The 13,046-nt window shown below is 42.0% G+C and overlaps 1 protein-coding gene across 1 annotated transcript; it reads left to right on the forward strand.

Annotated features, from left to right (window-relative positions):
* The first annotated feature begins 2,893 nt into the window (after positions 1–2,893).
* On the forward strand, positions 2,894–9,789 carry APOBEC1 (apolipoprotein B mRNA editing enzyme catalytic subunit 1). The gene is made up of 5 exons (XM_027543413.1): positions 2,894–2,909; positions 4,459–4,486; positions 6,267–6,664; positions 7,418–7,536; positions 8,182–9,789. The coding sequence occupies exons 1-5, from the start codon at positions 2,894–2,896 to the stop codon at positions 8,329–8,331; spliced, it is 711 nt and encodes a 236-aa protein (XP_027399214.1). The 3' UTR covers positions 8,332–9,789.
* Positions 9,790–13,046: the final 3,257 nt, after the last annotated feature.

Raw genomic sequence — 13,046 nt, forward strand, 5'->3', positions numbered from 1 at the left:
TTTTCTTGAAGAGATCTCTGGTCTTTCCCATTCTGTTGATTTCCTCTATTTCTTTGCATTGGTCGCTGAGGAAGGCATTCTTATCTCTTCTTGCTATTCTTTGGAACTCTGCATTCAGATGCTTATATCTTTCCTTTTCTCCTTTGCTTTTCACTTCTCTTCTTTTCACAGCTATTTTTAAGGCCTCCTCAGACAGCCGTTTTGCTTTTTTGCATTTCTTTTTCTTGGGGATGGTCTTGATCCCTGACCAGCTATATATCCCTCTCTCTTGGGCCTCCTGCAGTCCTCACCCCATCCCACCCCTCTAGGTCATCACAGAGCACCAATCGGAGCTCCCTGTGCTATAACAGCAGGTTCCCACTGGCTATCTCTGTTACACATGCTGGTATATTTATTTCAAGCCTGCTCCCAATTCATCCCATTGTCCCCTTCCTCCCTGTGTCCATGTGTCCATTCTCTGCATCTGCATCCCTAATCCTGCCCTGCAAATATGTTCATCTGCACCATTTTTCTAGATTCCACATATTTGTGTTAATATGTAATACCTGTTTTTCTCTGGTAGCTCTGGTGGTAAAGAATGCTCCTGCAACATGGGAGACCTGGATTCAATCCCGGGGTTGGGAAGACCCCCTCGAGACGGGAATAGCAACCCACTCTGGTATTCTTGCTTAGGAAATCTCACAGACAGAGAGCCTAGTGGGCTAGAGTTCATAGGTTCCCAAAGAGTTGGACACAACTGAAGGACTAACACACCTGTTTTTCTGACTTACTTCCCTCTGTATGATAGACTCTAGGTCCATCCACAGCTCTGCAAATGACCCAATTTCGTTCCTTACATTTTTTTTGTTTTTAGAAATTATTTATTTATATTTTTGGCTGTGCTGGATCTCCATTGCTGTGTGGGCTTTTCTCTAGTTGTTGTGGCCAGGGGCTTCTCATTTCGGTGGCTTCTTTTGTTGTGTAGCACAGGCTCTATGGCTTGTTAGCTCAGTAGTTGTGGTTCCCTGGCTCTAGAGCACAGGCTTCAATAGTTGTAGCTTAGGGGCACGTGGGATCTTCCAGGATCAGGGATAGAACGCATGTCTCCTGCATTGGTAGACAGATTCATTACCACCGAACCACCTGGGAAGACCTTTGCCTACCTTTTATAAAAGTCTTTGGACTTCCCTAGGGGTCCACTGCTTAAGATTCTGTATTTCCACTGTTCAATCTCTGGTCAGGGAAGTTCTGCGTGCCAAGAAGTGCAGCCAGAAAAATAAATAAATAAAAGTCTTTAAGATTGAGACCAGTTGTATAATTCAGGTTGATCTTACTGCAAGATTCATACCTTAGTCAGTCTGCAAAGTTTACTGTGCTACTGTAAGGCAACATATGTATACGTTCCAGGGATCAGTTCAGTTCAGTCGCTCAGTTGTGTCCGACTATTTGTGACCCCATGGACTTGGCTCCTGAAGGACCTTTAGTTATGATGTGGCATTTCTGCCCCTTCTTCAAAACTATCGCCTGCCACTCCAAACATCTGCTTCATCTTGTCCAGCTCCAGCTTGATTTTGTGATTAAGAAAATCTTATGTTTAGAGCTTAGGTGTAGGGTTCATAGAATTTGAGACTTAAAGTACAGGGGCTGTAGTTCTGAGACCCTGTGTTGTGCTTAGTTGTTCAGTCGTGTCTGACTCTGCCACCCCATGAGCCTTCCAGGCCCCTCTGTCCATGGGGATTCTCCAGGAGAGGGTTGCCATGCCTTCTTCCAGGGGGTCTTCCCAATCCAGGGATAGAACCCAGGTCTCCCACATTTCAGACTGATTTTTTACTTTCTATGCCACCAGGGAAGCTCTAGAGAGAGCCTTAGGTCTTGAGGGTGACCTCAATTCTGGGAGTGTGTTTGCTCAAACCCAGAGGAGCTGAACTCAGAGTTCAGGCAACAGGAGGCAAAGGCGATAGGGAGTATAGTATTCATTTCTTCAAGGCAGATAAGGAAGCGGAAGTGGATGGGGCCATACACTTAATCTTAGCTTCATGAAGCAAGAGAAATCACCTGAAACTTGTTTAGTTATAATTCCCTGACTCAGAGACCAAAGTTCTTTTGATTTTGCATCTGTAATGCCCCTCCCCTTTCCAAGAGATTCTGGGGTGAAGAGCAAAATAAGAGGAAGTTAGAAATTAATGAATAATGGCAGAAGGGCAAGGCCTCACTGTTTCACCACATACCAATGAAAACCTTCAGGTCACAGAACCAAGCCAATTGGCTCTTCCTTTTCTTCTTCCTCTCTTCTCTCCAGTAAACAGCGATGTGTCAGTCTTGGTTTAACTTTAAAGGGAGATATCCCTACATTCATCCGCAGTGAATTAGGCTACAAGATTAATTATCTGCATCCTAAGCTTTCTTATCGACCCCCACCAACTGCCCTCTTCATCTGCTACCTATCTGCACAGTCTGTTGTTGTTGTTGTTGTTCAATCACTAAGTCATGGCCAACTCTTTGTGACCCCATGGACTGCAGCATGCCAGGCTTTCCTGTCCTTCACCTCCCAGAGTTTGTCCATTTAGTTGGTGATGCTATCTAACCATCTCATCCTCTGCCACCCCCTATTCCATTTGCCTTCAACCTTTCCCAGCATCAGAGTCTTTTCCAATGAGTCGGCTCTTTGCATCAAGTGGCCAAAGTATTGGAGCTTCAGCTTCAGCAACAGTCAGAGTTGGTTTCTTTAGGATTGACTAGTTTGATCTCTGTACGGTCTAGATACCTAGTATCTGCCTGAGACTCAGGAATGAGTCATCCTCTGATCAAACAGGTGGCAGTGGTCACACCTGCAGAAACTATGTTCGGGCAAGTTGCTGGCAGCAGCAATTAGCACAATATAACTCCAGAGGAAAAAGTCCAGAGACAGAGCACCATGGCTTCTGACAGAGGTAAATGGTCGGGGGCCCGAAATCTTCATATTCTTGAAAAACTCCAAAACTCTGTGTGTGCTTGCCTATATGTGTGTGTGTATGTGTCTGGTTCATGCTTGTATTCATGAACATTTTCCAACTTTCCTATTTATTAATATCTTCCTATTATTCTTAAACAGGAGTTCTTATCGGTGGTGGTGTGATTATTAATACCACCTGTTCATACTGTAAATGATTTTGATCAGATGCTTGTTTCATCATAATAAAAAGACTTAAGTTAAAAAATATGACTCCTAGATGAAAATTTAAGATAGCAGCTGAAGTTCTAGCACCAGGGCATATTAATGGATTATTTAAGGTTCCATTACTTAGTGTTAGAAAAATTCGTGGGGAAGGAAGAACACCAGGTGGTGGAAGGAAATGATTTTCAGATGAGGTGGGTTTTGAACTTGGTCTTGAAAGGGCAGAATTTTGGTTGGCAAAGAGAAGGAGATTCCTGTTTGACTGACACCAGGAGTTTAAGAGAATTTTCCAAAGATTGTGTGTGGAATATAATGAATGAATTGATTAGGCTACAGAAGAGTTTTTGGAAGCAATCAGCAATGTGATTAGAAAGCAAATTTGCTTTTTTTTAAATTGGACTATAGTTGCTTTACAATGTTGTGTTAGGTTCAAGTGTACAGCACAGTGAAACAGTTATATATATACATGCACTCCTTTTAGATTTATTCCCATATAGGTCATTACAGAGCACTGAGTAGAGTTCCCTGCGCTATACAGTGTAGGTCCTTATTATCTATTTTATATATAGTAATGTGTGTATGTCAATTCCAATCTCCCAAATTTATCCCTCTGCCTACCCTCAAAAACAAATTTGAAGACATATTGTTGACAGCCTTGAATGCCCAGCTAAGGAAATTGAGGTTGATTTTTTTTTTATTTTAGATTTTTTCTTTTCCATTATGGTTTTTAATAGTTTACTGTGTATTTTTTTAATAAGACAAAATATTTGGAGAATTTGTGACTAGCATGCGTGCGTGTTCAATTGTGTGTGACTTTTTGCAGCCCCGTGGACTATAGCCCACCAGGCTTTTCTTTCCATGGGATTTCTCAGGCAAGAATACTGGAGTGGGTTGCCATTTCCCCCTCCAGGGGATCTTCCAGACCCAGGGATCAAACCCGAGTCTCCTGCAGTTCCCACATCGGCAGGCAGATTCTTTACCACTGAGCAACCTGGGAAGCCCTGTGAATAACATAGAGATGACTAAAACAGTGCTTTAGACACATTTACTTGGCACCTGATACCTTTTTGTGTGTGTTGGCTTTTGATTCTGGCCACACCGTGCGGTATGCCACATCTTAGGTTCGAAAGCAGAGATTGCACCCCTGCCCCTGCAGTGCAAGCAGGGAGTTTTAACCACTGGTCCACCAGGGAAATTCCAAGAGAGAATCTTCCAACTGCATTTTCTGATATGATTGGTGGATTTAGAAGAACAGGGCCTTTTTTCTTAGTGGTTCGATTTGTACATATGGGTGTTACTTGACATGATCCTCTCTTGGTCAACAGGTCCTCCAGCGGGAGATCCCACATTGAGGTAAGAATTCTACTATCATAGTGCACATTTAATTCAACCCAGAATAGATGAGCATTTAGGAGGGGGAGGACTATAATTTCCTTATTGTTCCTTTGCTCTTTTCTGATGCTCCCATTCTTTGTTTTTGCAACTCCATTCCTTACGCTTACTATTGCTTCCTGTGTCTTCCCTCCTATGCCTTTTGGTTTCAGTTGAAAACAAGTATCTTCCAGCTCTCCTTTGTTCTTCTCTTACTATTGTTTTTCTCCCTTTAAATCACAAGTTTTCATAGAAATTAGTGAAAACTTCAGCAAACTGGTTTGTCACTTTGATCTTCCTATTTTAAACCCTATGCCCCTTTTCTAGACCTTTTTTTTTTTTTTTTTAATTTTACCATTCCACATAGTTTGGGAGATCTTAGTTTCCCAATCAAGGATTGAACCCAGGTCCCCCAGCAATGGAAGAATGGAGTCCTAAGCACTGGACTGCCAGGCAATTTCCTAGACCTATTTAAAAACTGCATTTATTTTTAATTGATTGATGATTGCTTTACAATATTGGTTTCATTTCTGCCATACATCAACATGAATTAGCCATAGATGTACATGTGTCCTTTCCCTCTTGAACCTCCCTCCCACCTCCCACCCCATCCCACTTCTCTAGGTTGTTAAAGTGCCCTGGTTTGCATTCCCTGAGTCGCTTCCATGCTACTCTCACCATTCATCTCACCCTCTCCTTCCTCCCCGCTGCCCTCATCCATGTCTAGAACAGAGAGATTTGTCAGGGAACATATTATCTCTTGATGGGTGGAAGGATTACTCTATAAAATAAATTAAGTGATCCTTTAGGAATGAGTGGAGAATATGAGAATGTAATACACTTATGACTCAACCATACTGCAGAGTCCTTGGAAAAATTCTGAATTTTCCCTGAGTCATAACTTTGACCCACAGAGAGTGTTATGTCTAAAGATGTCCTCGAGAGAAATTTTAATTTCTTTCTTATGAGGAATTAGTATACACAGAATTGAATGTGGAAGAATCCCGAGGCTAAATTACTTTCTTCTCAGAGTTGGTAATAGACTCCTGTTGGCAATTTGAGGATTCCACACCTGAAAAAGAAAAAAGAAAACCAAAAACTATTCCATTGAGGAATAATGAAGATTGAGTGGGACAGGTCACCTCTAAGTGTGAGACAGAAAGTTCAGAGGGACTTCCCTGGCAGTCCAGTGGTTAGGAGTCAGTGCTTTCACCGCAGAGGGCCCAGGTTGGATCCCTAGTGGTGGAAACTAAGATTCTGTAAGCTGTGAGGACAAAATAAATAAGATTAGAATATAGTAAGAAAACTTTAAAAGAGACACAGAGACATATTTACACCTGAATTCAAGACTACCAAGCAGTGGTAATAGACAGTGGTAACCCAAGAACGTGAGTTGGGAAAAACCTCTTCCCTGTTTGTGAGAGAAACTCTGATAATGCAAACAGACCTCCCCAGATAACTTTGAGATACAGAATAGAAAAAAAATTCCTGAGATATCATGTTTTAGGTTTGCCTGATAGAAAAGGAGAAGAAATTATTTCTGTTGTTCAGTCGCTAAGTCATGTCGGACTCTTTGCGACCCCACGGATGACAGCACACCAGGCTTCCCTGTCCTTCACTGTCTCCCAGAGTTTGCTCAAATTTGTGTCCATTGAGTTGGTGATGCTATCTAACCATCTCATCTTCTGCCACCCTCCTCTCCTTTTGTCTTCTCTCAAATGATGACATGACAACATGGGGGGGGGTGCTTTTTATATTTCAGGAGAAGAATTGAACCCTGGGAATTTGAATTCTCCTTTGACCCCAGAAAATTCTGTAAAGAGGCCTGTCTGCTCTATGAAATCCAATGGGGCAACAACCGGGACGTCTGGCGACACTCGGGCAAAAACACCACCAAGCATGTTGAACGCAATTTTATAGAAAAAATTGCTTCAGAAAGATATTTTTGCCCATCCATCCGCTGCTTCATCTTCTGGTACTTGTCCTGGAGTCCCTGCTGGGAATGCTCCAAGGCCATTAGAGAATTTTTGAATCAGCATCCTAACGTGACCCTAGTTATTTACATAGCACGGCTTTTCCAGCACATGGATCCGCAAAACCGGCAAGGACTCAAAGACCTGGTTCAGAGCGGTGTGACTATCCAGGTCATGAGAGCCCCAGGTGAAAACAACACACCAAGAATCTTAGGTGTTTATGAGAGGCTGTGGTGGTGGTGGTATGTTTCTAGGCCAGGGGACTGGATTATCCCGGACTGGAAGTCTCAGAAGTGAAAGCCCAAAGTAGAATAAAAACCCACTTCTGAAATTCATAGCAAAGAAAGCATCAAAGAAATGGCTCTTTTCCTCGCTCCTTATTTATTTTATTAATTAATTAATTTATTTTTGGCTGTGCTGGGTCTTTGTCACTGCGTGAGCTCTTCTCCACTCGCGGTGCTGTGGCTTCTCATTGTGGTGGCTTCTCTTGTTGCTGAGCAAGGTCTCTAGGGTGCTCAGCCTTCAGTAGTTGTGCCTCCTGGGCTCTAGAGCACAGGTTCAATAGTTGTGGCTTTCGGATCAGGGACTGAACCATATCTCCTGCATTGGCAAGTGGATTCTTTACCACTGAGCCACAAGCAAAGCCCCCTCTCTACCATCTTACAATGAATCGCTGAGTTCCTTTTGGGAAACTTCCCTGGTCGCTCAGAGGGTAAAGAATCTGTCTGCAAAGCAGGAGACCCAGGTTCTATCCCTGAGTCAGGAAGATCCCCTGGAGAAGGGAATGGCCACCCACTCCAGTTCTTTTTAGGGATGCTGGAAGAATCTAGCCCTTCTCCAGCAGGAAATAGGCCAGAGGGATTTATATATGGTATATCTTTAAGTTGGATTCAACTTTCTGTTGTATGTGTTGAATGAACCAAGATTTGTGTTTCCTTAGAGTATGAGTACTGCTGGAGGAATTTTGTCAACTACCCCCGTGGGAAAGAAGCTCACTGGCCAAGATATCCCCCTCTGTGGATGAACTTGTATGCACTGGAACTCTACTGTATCATTTTAGTAAGTTACTGCAATGGACAGATTCTGATGCAAAAAGAAGCATCTTTCTTCAAAGTTCTCTCCTGATTATTTTAATATGTGCTCTTCTCACCATCACTTTGCCATTTATATTGAGATTTAGTTATTGACTTATCTTTTTAAAATGTGAGAGCAAGATAACCTCTTTGTGGCAAATAAGAGGGGAAAGGGAATGGATAAACTGATCTAAGATATAGGTGATGGTCAACTCTTTTGTGATCCATGTACCATAGCCTGCCATGCTCCCCTGTCCATGGGATTTCCCAGGCAAGAATACTGGAGTGGGTTGCCATATCCATCTCCAGGGGATCTTCCCAACCCAGGGATCAAACCTGCATTCCCTGTTTGGCGAGCAGATTTTTTACCACTGAGCCACCAGGAAAGCTCAAGATATAGGTGGCGCCATAATTAGATTTAATCATCATCATCACTGTTGTTGTTACGATGCATACTGGTTACACTGAATTGCAGATATCCTTTTTCCTTTTTGATGTGTGTCATCTTACTGAAGGAATGTAGGTGACCCATTTGTATCTCTTGCAAGTAGCTCAGTGGTCTTCCAAATGATGTTTTAAAATGTTCCTGGCATTAAGAAAACTATTATTCTAACCTATTTTTTTATTTCAGGGTCTCCCTCCCTGCTTACATATTTCAAGAAGATATCAGAATCAGCTCATAGTGTTCAGACTTACTCTTCAAAATTGTCATTACCAAATGATTCCACCCTATATCCTTTTAGCGACGGGGATGGTACAACTTCCTATGACTTGGAGATGAATAGAATGAATTATTGTGTACATACTGTTTCATGAATAGGCCCTGATGACCCTCTAAAGAGTAAGCACCATTAGAATTGAGATATTTTTAGATATTTTTGTATATTTCTATACACTAACGGCAAATCATCTGGAAAGGAATTAAAGGAAACAATTCCACTTACAATAACATGAAAAACAGTAAAATACTTAGGAACTAATTTAACCAAGGATATGAAATAATTTAACCAAGGATGTGAAAGATCTGTACACGGAAATCTATAAGGCATTGATGAAACAGATTGAAGAAGACACAAATAAACGGAAAGATCCCATGGTCATGGATTGGAAGAGTTAATATTGTTAAAAAAAATCCCTACTACACAAAGCCATCTATAAATTCAATGCAACCCCTATCAAGATTCCAAAGGCATTTTTACAAAATTTTTTTAAAATTCTAAATTTTGTATGGAACAACAAAAGATCTTAAGGGCCAAAGCAATCCTTATACACCTGAAGGAAATGAAATCACTTCCATGTTCCTTGTGGTATTGTTTACAATAGCCAAGACACAAAAATAGTCTAAGTATATGCCAGTAGATGAGTGGATAAAGAAGATGTGGTATACTGTGGTATGTATATACACAATAGAATGTTACATAGCCATGAAAAAGAAGAAATCCTGCCCTTTGCAACAACATAGATGAAACTTGAAGGCATTTTGCTATTTATGATAAGTCAGACAAAGACAGCTACTATATGGTCTCACTAACATGTGGACTCTAGAAAAACTGAACTCATAGAAAGAGAGCAGGTTAGTGGTTACCAGGGACAGAAGTGAAAGTTGTCAGAGAGTACACATTTTCACAGTGTTTTTTTTTTGCTGAGCCTAGTGGCTTGTTGGATCTAAGTTCCCTGACACGGGATGGAACCCAGGCCTTTGGCAGTGAAAGCACAGAGTTCTTAACCGCCAGGGAATTCCTGGGCAAAGCTGCAGTTTTGAGACTAATAAATTCTGGGAAGGTAAGGTATAGCATGATAATTATAGTTTGTACTGTGTAGTGTACCTGAGATTTTCTAAGAGTAGATCTTAAAAGTTCTTATTGCACACAAAGAAGTGTAACTATGTGAGATGATAGATGTGTTCAGTTCAGTTCAGGCGCTCAGTCGTGTCCGACTCTTCATGACCCCATGAACCGCAGCACGCCAGGTGTCCCTGTCCATCACCAACTCTCGGAGTCCACCCAAACCCATTTCCATTGCATTGGTGATGCCATCCAACCATCTCATCCTCTGTCGTCCCCTTCTCCTCCTGCCCTCAATCTTTCCCAGCATCAGGGTCTTTTCAAATGAGTCAGCTCTCTGCATCAGGTGGCCACTTAGTTAATTTGGTAATCATTTTGCAACATATATCAAGTCATTACGTTGTACACTTAAATTTATGCAATGTTATATATCAGTTATGTTCAATAATACTGAGGGAAAGATTTTTAAAAACAATATAGAAATTCTCTTTAGAAAAAAATATTTTATTTTTGCTTATTTATTTATTTGGCTGTGCCGAGTCTTCTTTGCAGCATGTGAGATGTTTGGTTGTGGCATGTGAACTTTGAGTCGTGGCATATGGAATCTAGTTCCCTGACCAGGGACTAAACCTGCGCCCCCTCCTTTGGAAGCATAGAGTCTGCACCACTAGACCATCAGGGAAGTCCCTGTAGAGATTTTCACAAGCAGCAGTATCACAGATAGTATTATCTACTGCTGTATCACAGATTTCCCCACTACTTTGCAGGCTTAAAATAACAGTGAGTATTTATGATGTCACCATTTCTCTGGGTCAGGTATTCAGGAGTCACTTGTGTGTTGGTGGCTCAGGATATCTCATGAGGTTGCAGCCAAGTTGTCAGCCAGAATCGCAGTCATCTCTAGACACGACTGAGGCCACAGAATGTGCTTCCCAGGGGGCACACACGTGGCTGCAAGTGGGCACCTGTGGGTGGTGGGAGGTCTCAGTTTCTCACCGTGTAGGTCTTTCCATGGGCTTCCCTGGTGGCTCTGCGGTAAAGAACCCACCTGCCAGTGTAGGAGATGCGGATTCGATCCCTCGGTCAGGAAGATCCCCTGGAGAAGGAAATGGCAACCCACTCCAATATTCTTGCCTGGAGGACCCCATAGACAGAGGAGCCTGCCAGGTTACAGCCCATGGGGTTTCAAAGGAGTCGGACAGATCTTAGCAACTAAACAACGGCAGGTATCTCCACAGTGCTACTTAAATGTCCTCATGACACAGTGGCTGGCTTCCTACAGAGCAAGTGGCCTAAGATGGACCAAGGTGGAAATTGCCGAGTCTGAGAGCCATATAGTATTTCTTCTCCAGTGTTCTTGGATCACACTGGCTAGCCATGATTCAGTGGTGGAGGGGGTGGGGCATACAAGGACCTGAATCCCAGGAAATGAGACTCAAGAGAGCCCATCTTGGATTTGACATGTAGGGACTTTGGCTGTGACTTCAAGCTAGATAATGACATGGTGCCAATTTCTCAGAAGATGCTAAAGGGAAATACAGGACAATCTAGTATCTGCACATTGTTGCTGTTGTTTAGTCGCTAAATCATAGAAAAGGCTTATTTCTCACTCCCTTTGCAGTCTAATGTCACTTGGGTAAATATTGTTTCTCCCTGAAGTAACTCAGGGGCCTCAGTTCCTTCCATCTGGTAACTGCACCATCTCCTATGGCCTTGGAGTCCTCTGTTGAGTTCTCTACATCAGCTGGCTCACAGGAGGTGGGAGCGGGTCAGGCGCCACACAGAGAAAGAAAGCATTTTGCAGTGTGAAATGTCTTTTTCAGAATCATGGACTGGAGATGGCAAATATCACTTCTGACCTTTGCAAAGGTCACTCAGCAAAGATCAGACCTGAGGCCCCACCTAGCTCTAAGAGTGGCTAAGAGACAAGTCCAGACATGTGCCAAGGAAGAAGAGGAAATGGTGAACACATGATGTGTTTGCATAACACGGAGGCTAGGAAACAGAAACCTTTTGCAGTTGGCCAGGGTCAGACAGGCAACACCATGGCAGAAATGAAACTAAAGAGAAATGTGCTCTTTCCTCCCCCTGCTCCCCCCAAAGAATGCAGGGTGTGCCAGTAAGCAGTAAGCGACATAGGATCACTTTCCATAATAGGGTCAGACTGGTTCAGTCTGGCTTGCCTTCCTGGGTTGGCATGGGGATAAGGCAGTCTCTTTGGGGGTCATAGATCAGGTGGCATCCTATCAGATGTCTGTTTGAAGACTGTCGATTCATTTTTTAAAACTGCCATGAAAAACAGCATTTATTATTTTTATAAAAATGGGATATTAGGGGAAAAAAAACTCTCAAAGATACAGTAGAGGCAGTTTCTCACATGAACTGATGTATTTCCTTTTATTATACAGGAAGAATAGTGCAAATCATTAATTTTTTAGAAAGACTCATTTGTTTTGGTTCTCTGGGGCTGAGAGCCAAGGTTTTTCACTTTTCTGGCTTTTTTACTTTCTTTTGGCCTCGCTGCTCGGTTTGTGGGATCTTAGTTCTCCAACCAGGGGTTGAATCCGTGTGCCCTGCAGTGGGAGAGTGGAAGCTCAGAGGCCTAACTGCTGGACTGCCAGGCAATTCCCAAGTCAGATTTTATTTATTACATCTGTTGCTTTGTTTCATAAATTGAACATATTCCTCCAAGCTCCTCATCCCTTACCTCCTGTCTCTTTATTCTCCATTTAAACATTTTTACTAATTTGACGATTAAATTTATGATCTGGGAAGCCGGTATGGATAAGTGATAAAAATGAGAGTGATAAGCATCCTAAGAACTATGTAATAAAGTTATGGAACAATATGGGAAGGACCTAAAATTTGAAATAAAGAGATAACATTAAATAATTACTATATTTATGATTACCTATTCTTAGAAGGCATGCCTATGATTACCATTCTAGAAGAAGGATAAATCTCTCTTGACTCTTGACTAATCTCTGAGGTAGATACAAATTTTGTCAGTCTCCAAACTTCTCTCTTTTTTTTTTTAACTTTTTATTTGTATTTAGTTCAGTTCAGTCTCTTAGTCGTGTCTGACTCTTTATAACCTCATGGACTGCAAGCCAGGCTTCCCTGAGCCTTCCTGGAGCCTGCTCAAATTCACGTCCATCGAGTTGATGATGCCATCCAACCATCTCATCCTCTGTATTATTTATACTGGGGCAGAGCAAATTAACAGTGTTGTGATAGTTTCAGGTGAACAGCAAAGGGACTCAGCCATACATATACATGGATCCATTCTCCCCCAAACTCCCCTCCCATCCAGGCTGCCACATAACACTGAACAGGCTTCCCTGTTGCTATCCAGTAGGTCCTTGTTGGTTATCCATTTTATATATAGCAGCATGTACAGGGAAACCATAAATTTGTTCTCTAACTCTGCAAGTCTCTTTCTGTTTTGTAAGTAAGTTCATTTCTATCATTTCTTTTTAGATTCCACATATAAGGGATGTCATATGATATTTCTCCTTCTCTGTCTGACTTGAAACTTCTCTCTTGCCAAAATATTTCTGATGCTTTTTCTTTCTGTTTTTCTGAGCCTTCTCACATCCACGACTCTCATCAAAAAATTATCTCTGTATAATACGATTCCACAGTTCATTTTTGTTTTTTAATATTAATGTTAAGCAATTTTTTTTTCACTGGGCTGCATCCTCGTTGTGGT

Source organism: Bos indicus x Bos taurus, chromosome 5 (genome assembly GCF_003369695.1).
Source record: "Bos indicus x Bos taurus breed Angus x Brahman F1 hybrid chromosome 5, Bos_hybrid_MaternalHap_v2.0, whole genome shotgun sequence".
NCBI lineage: Eukaryota > Metazoa > Chordata > Mammalia > Artiodactyla > Bovidae > Bos > Bos indicus x Bos taurus.

Excerpts from the sequence above, each read along its gene's own strand:
- APOBEC1 (XM_027543413.1), top strand. Across the intron at positions 6,665-7,417 it reads CCAGGTCATGAGAGCCCCAG|AGTATGAGTACTGCTGGAGG; the intron begins GTGAAAACAACA and ends GTGTTTCCTTAG. Across the intron at positions 7,537-8,181 it reads AACTCTACTGTATCATTTTA|GGTCTCCCTCCCTGCTTACA; the intron begins GTAAGTTACTGC and ends TTTTTATTTCAG.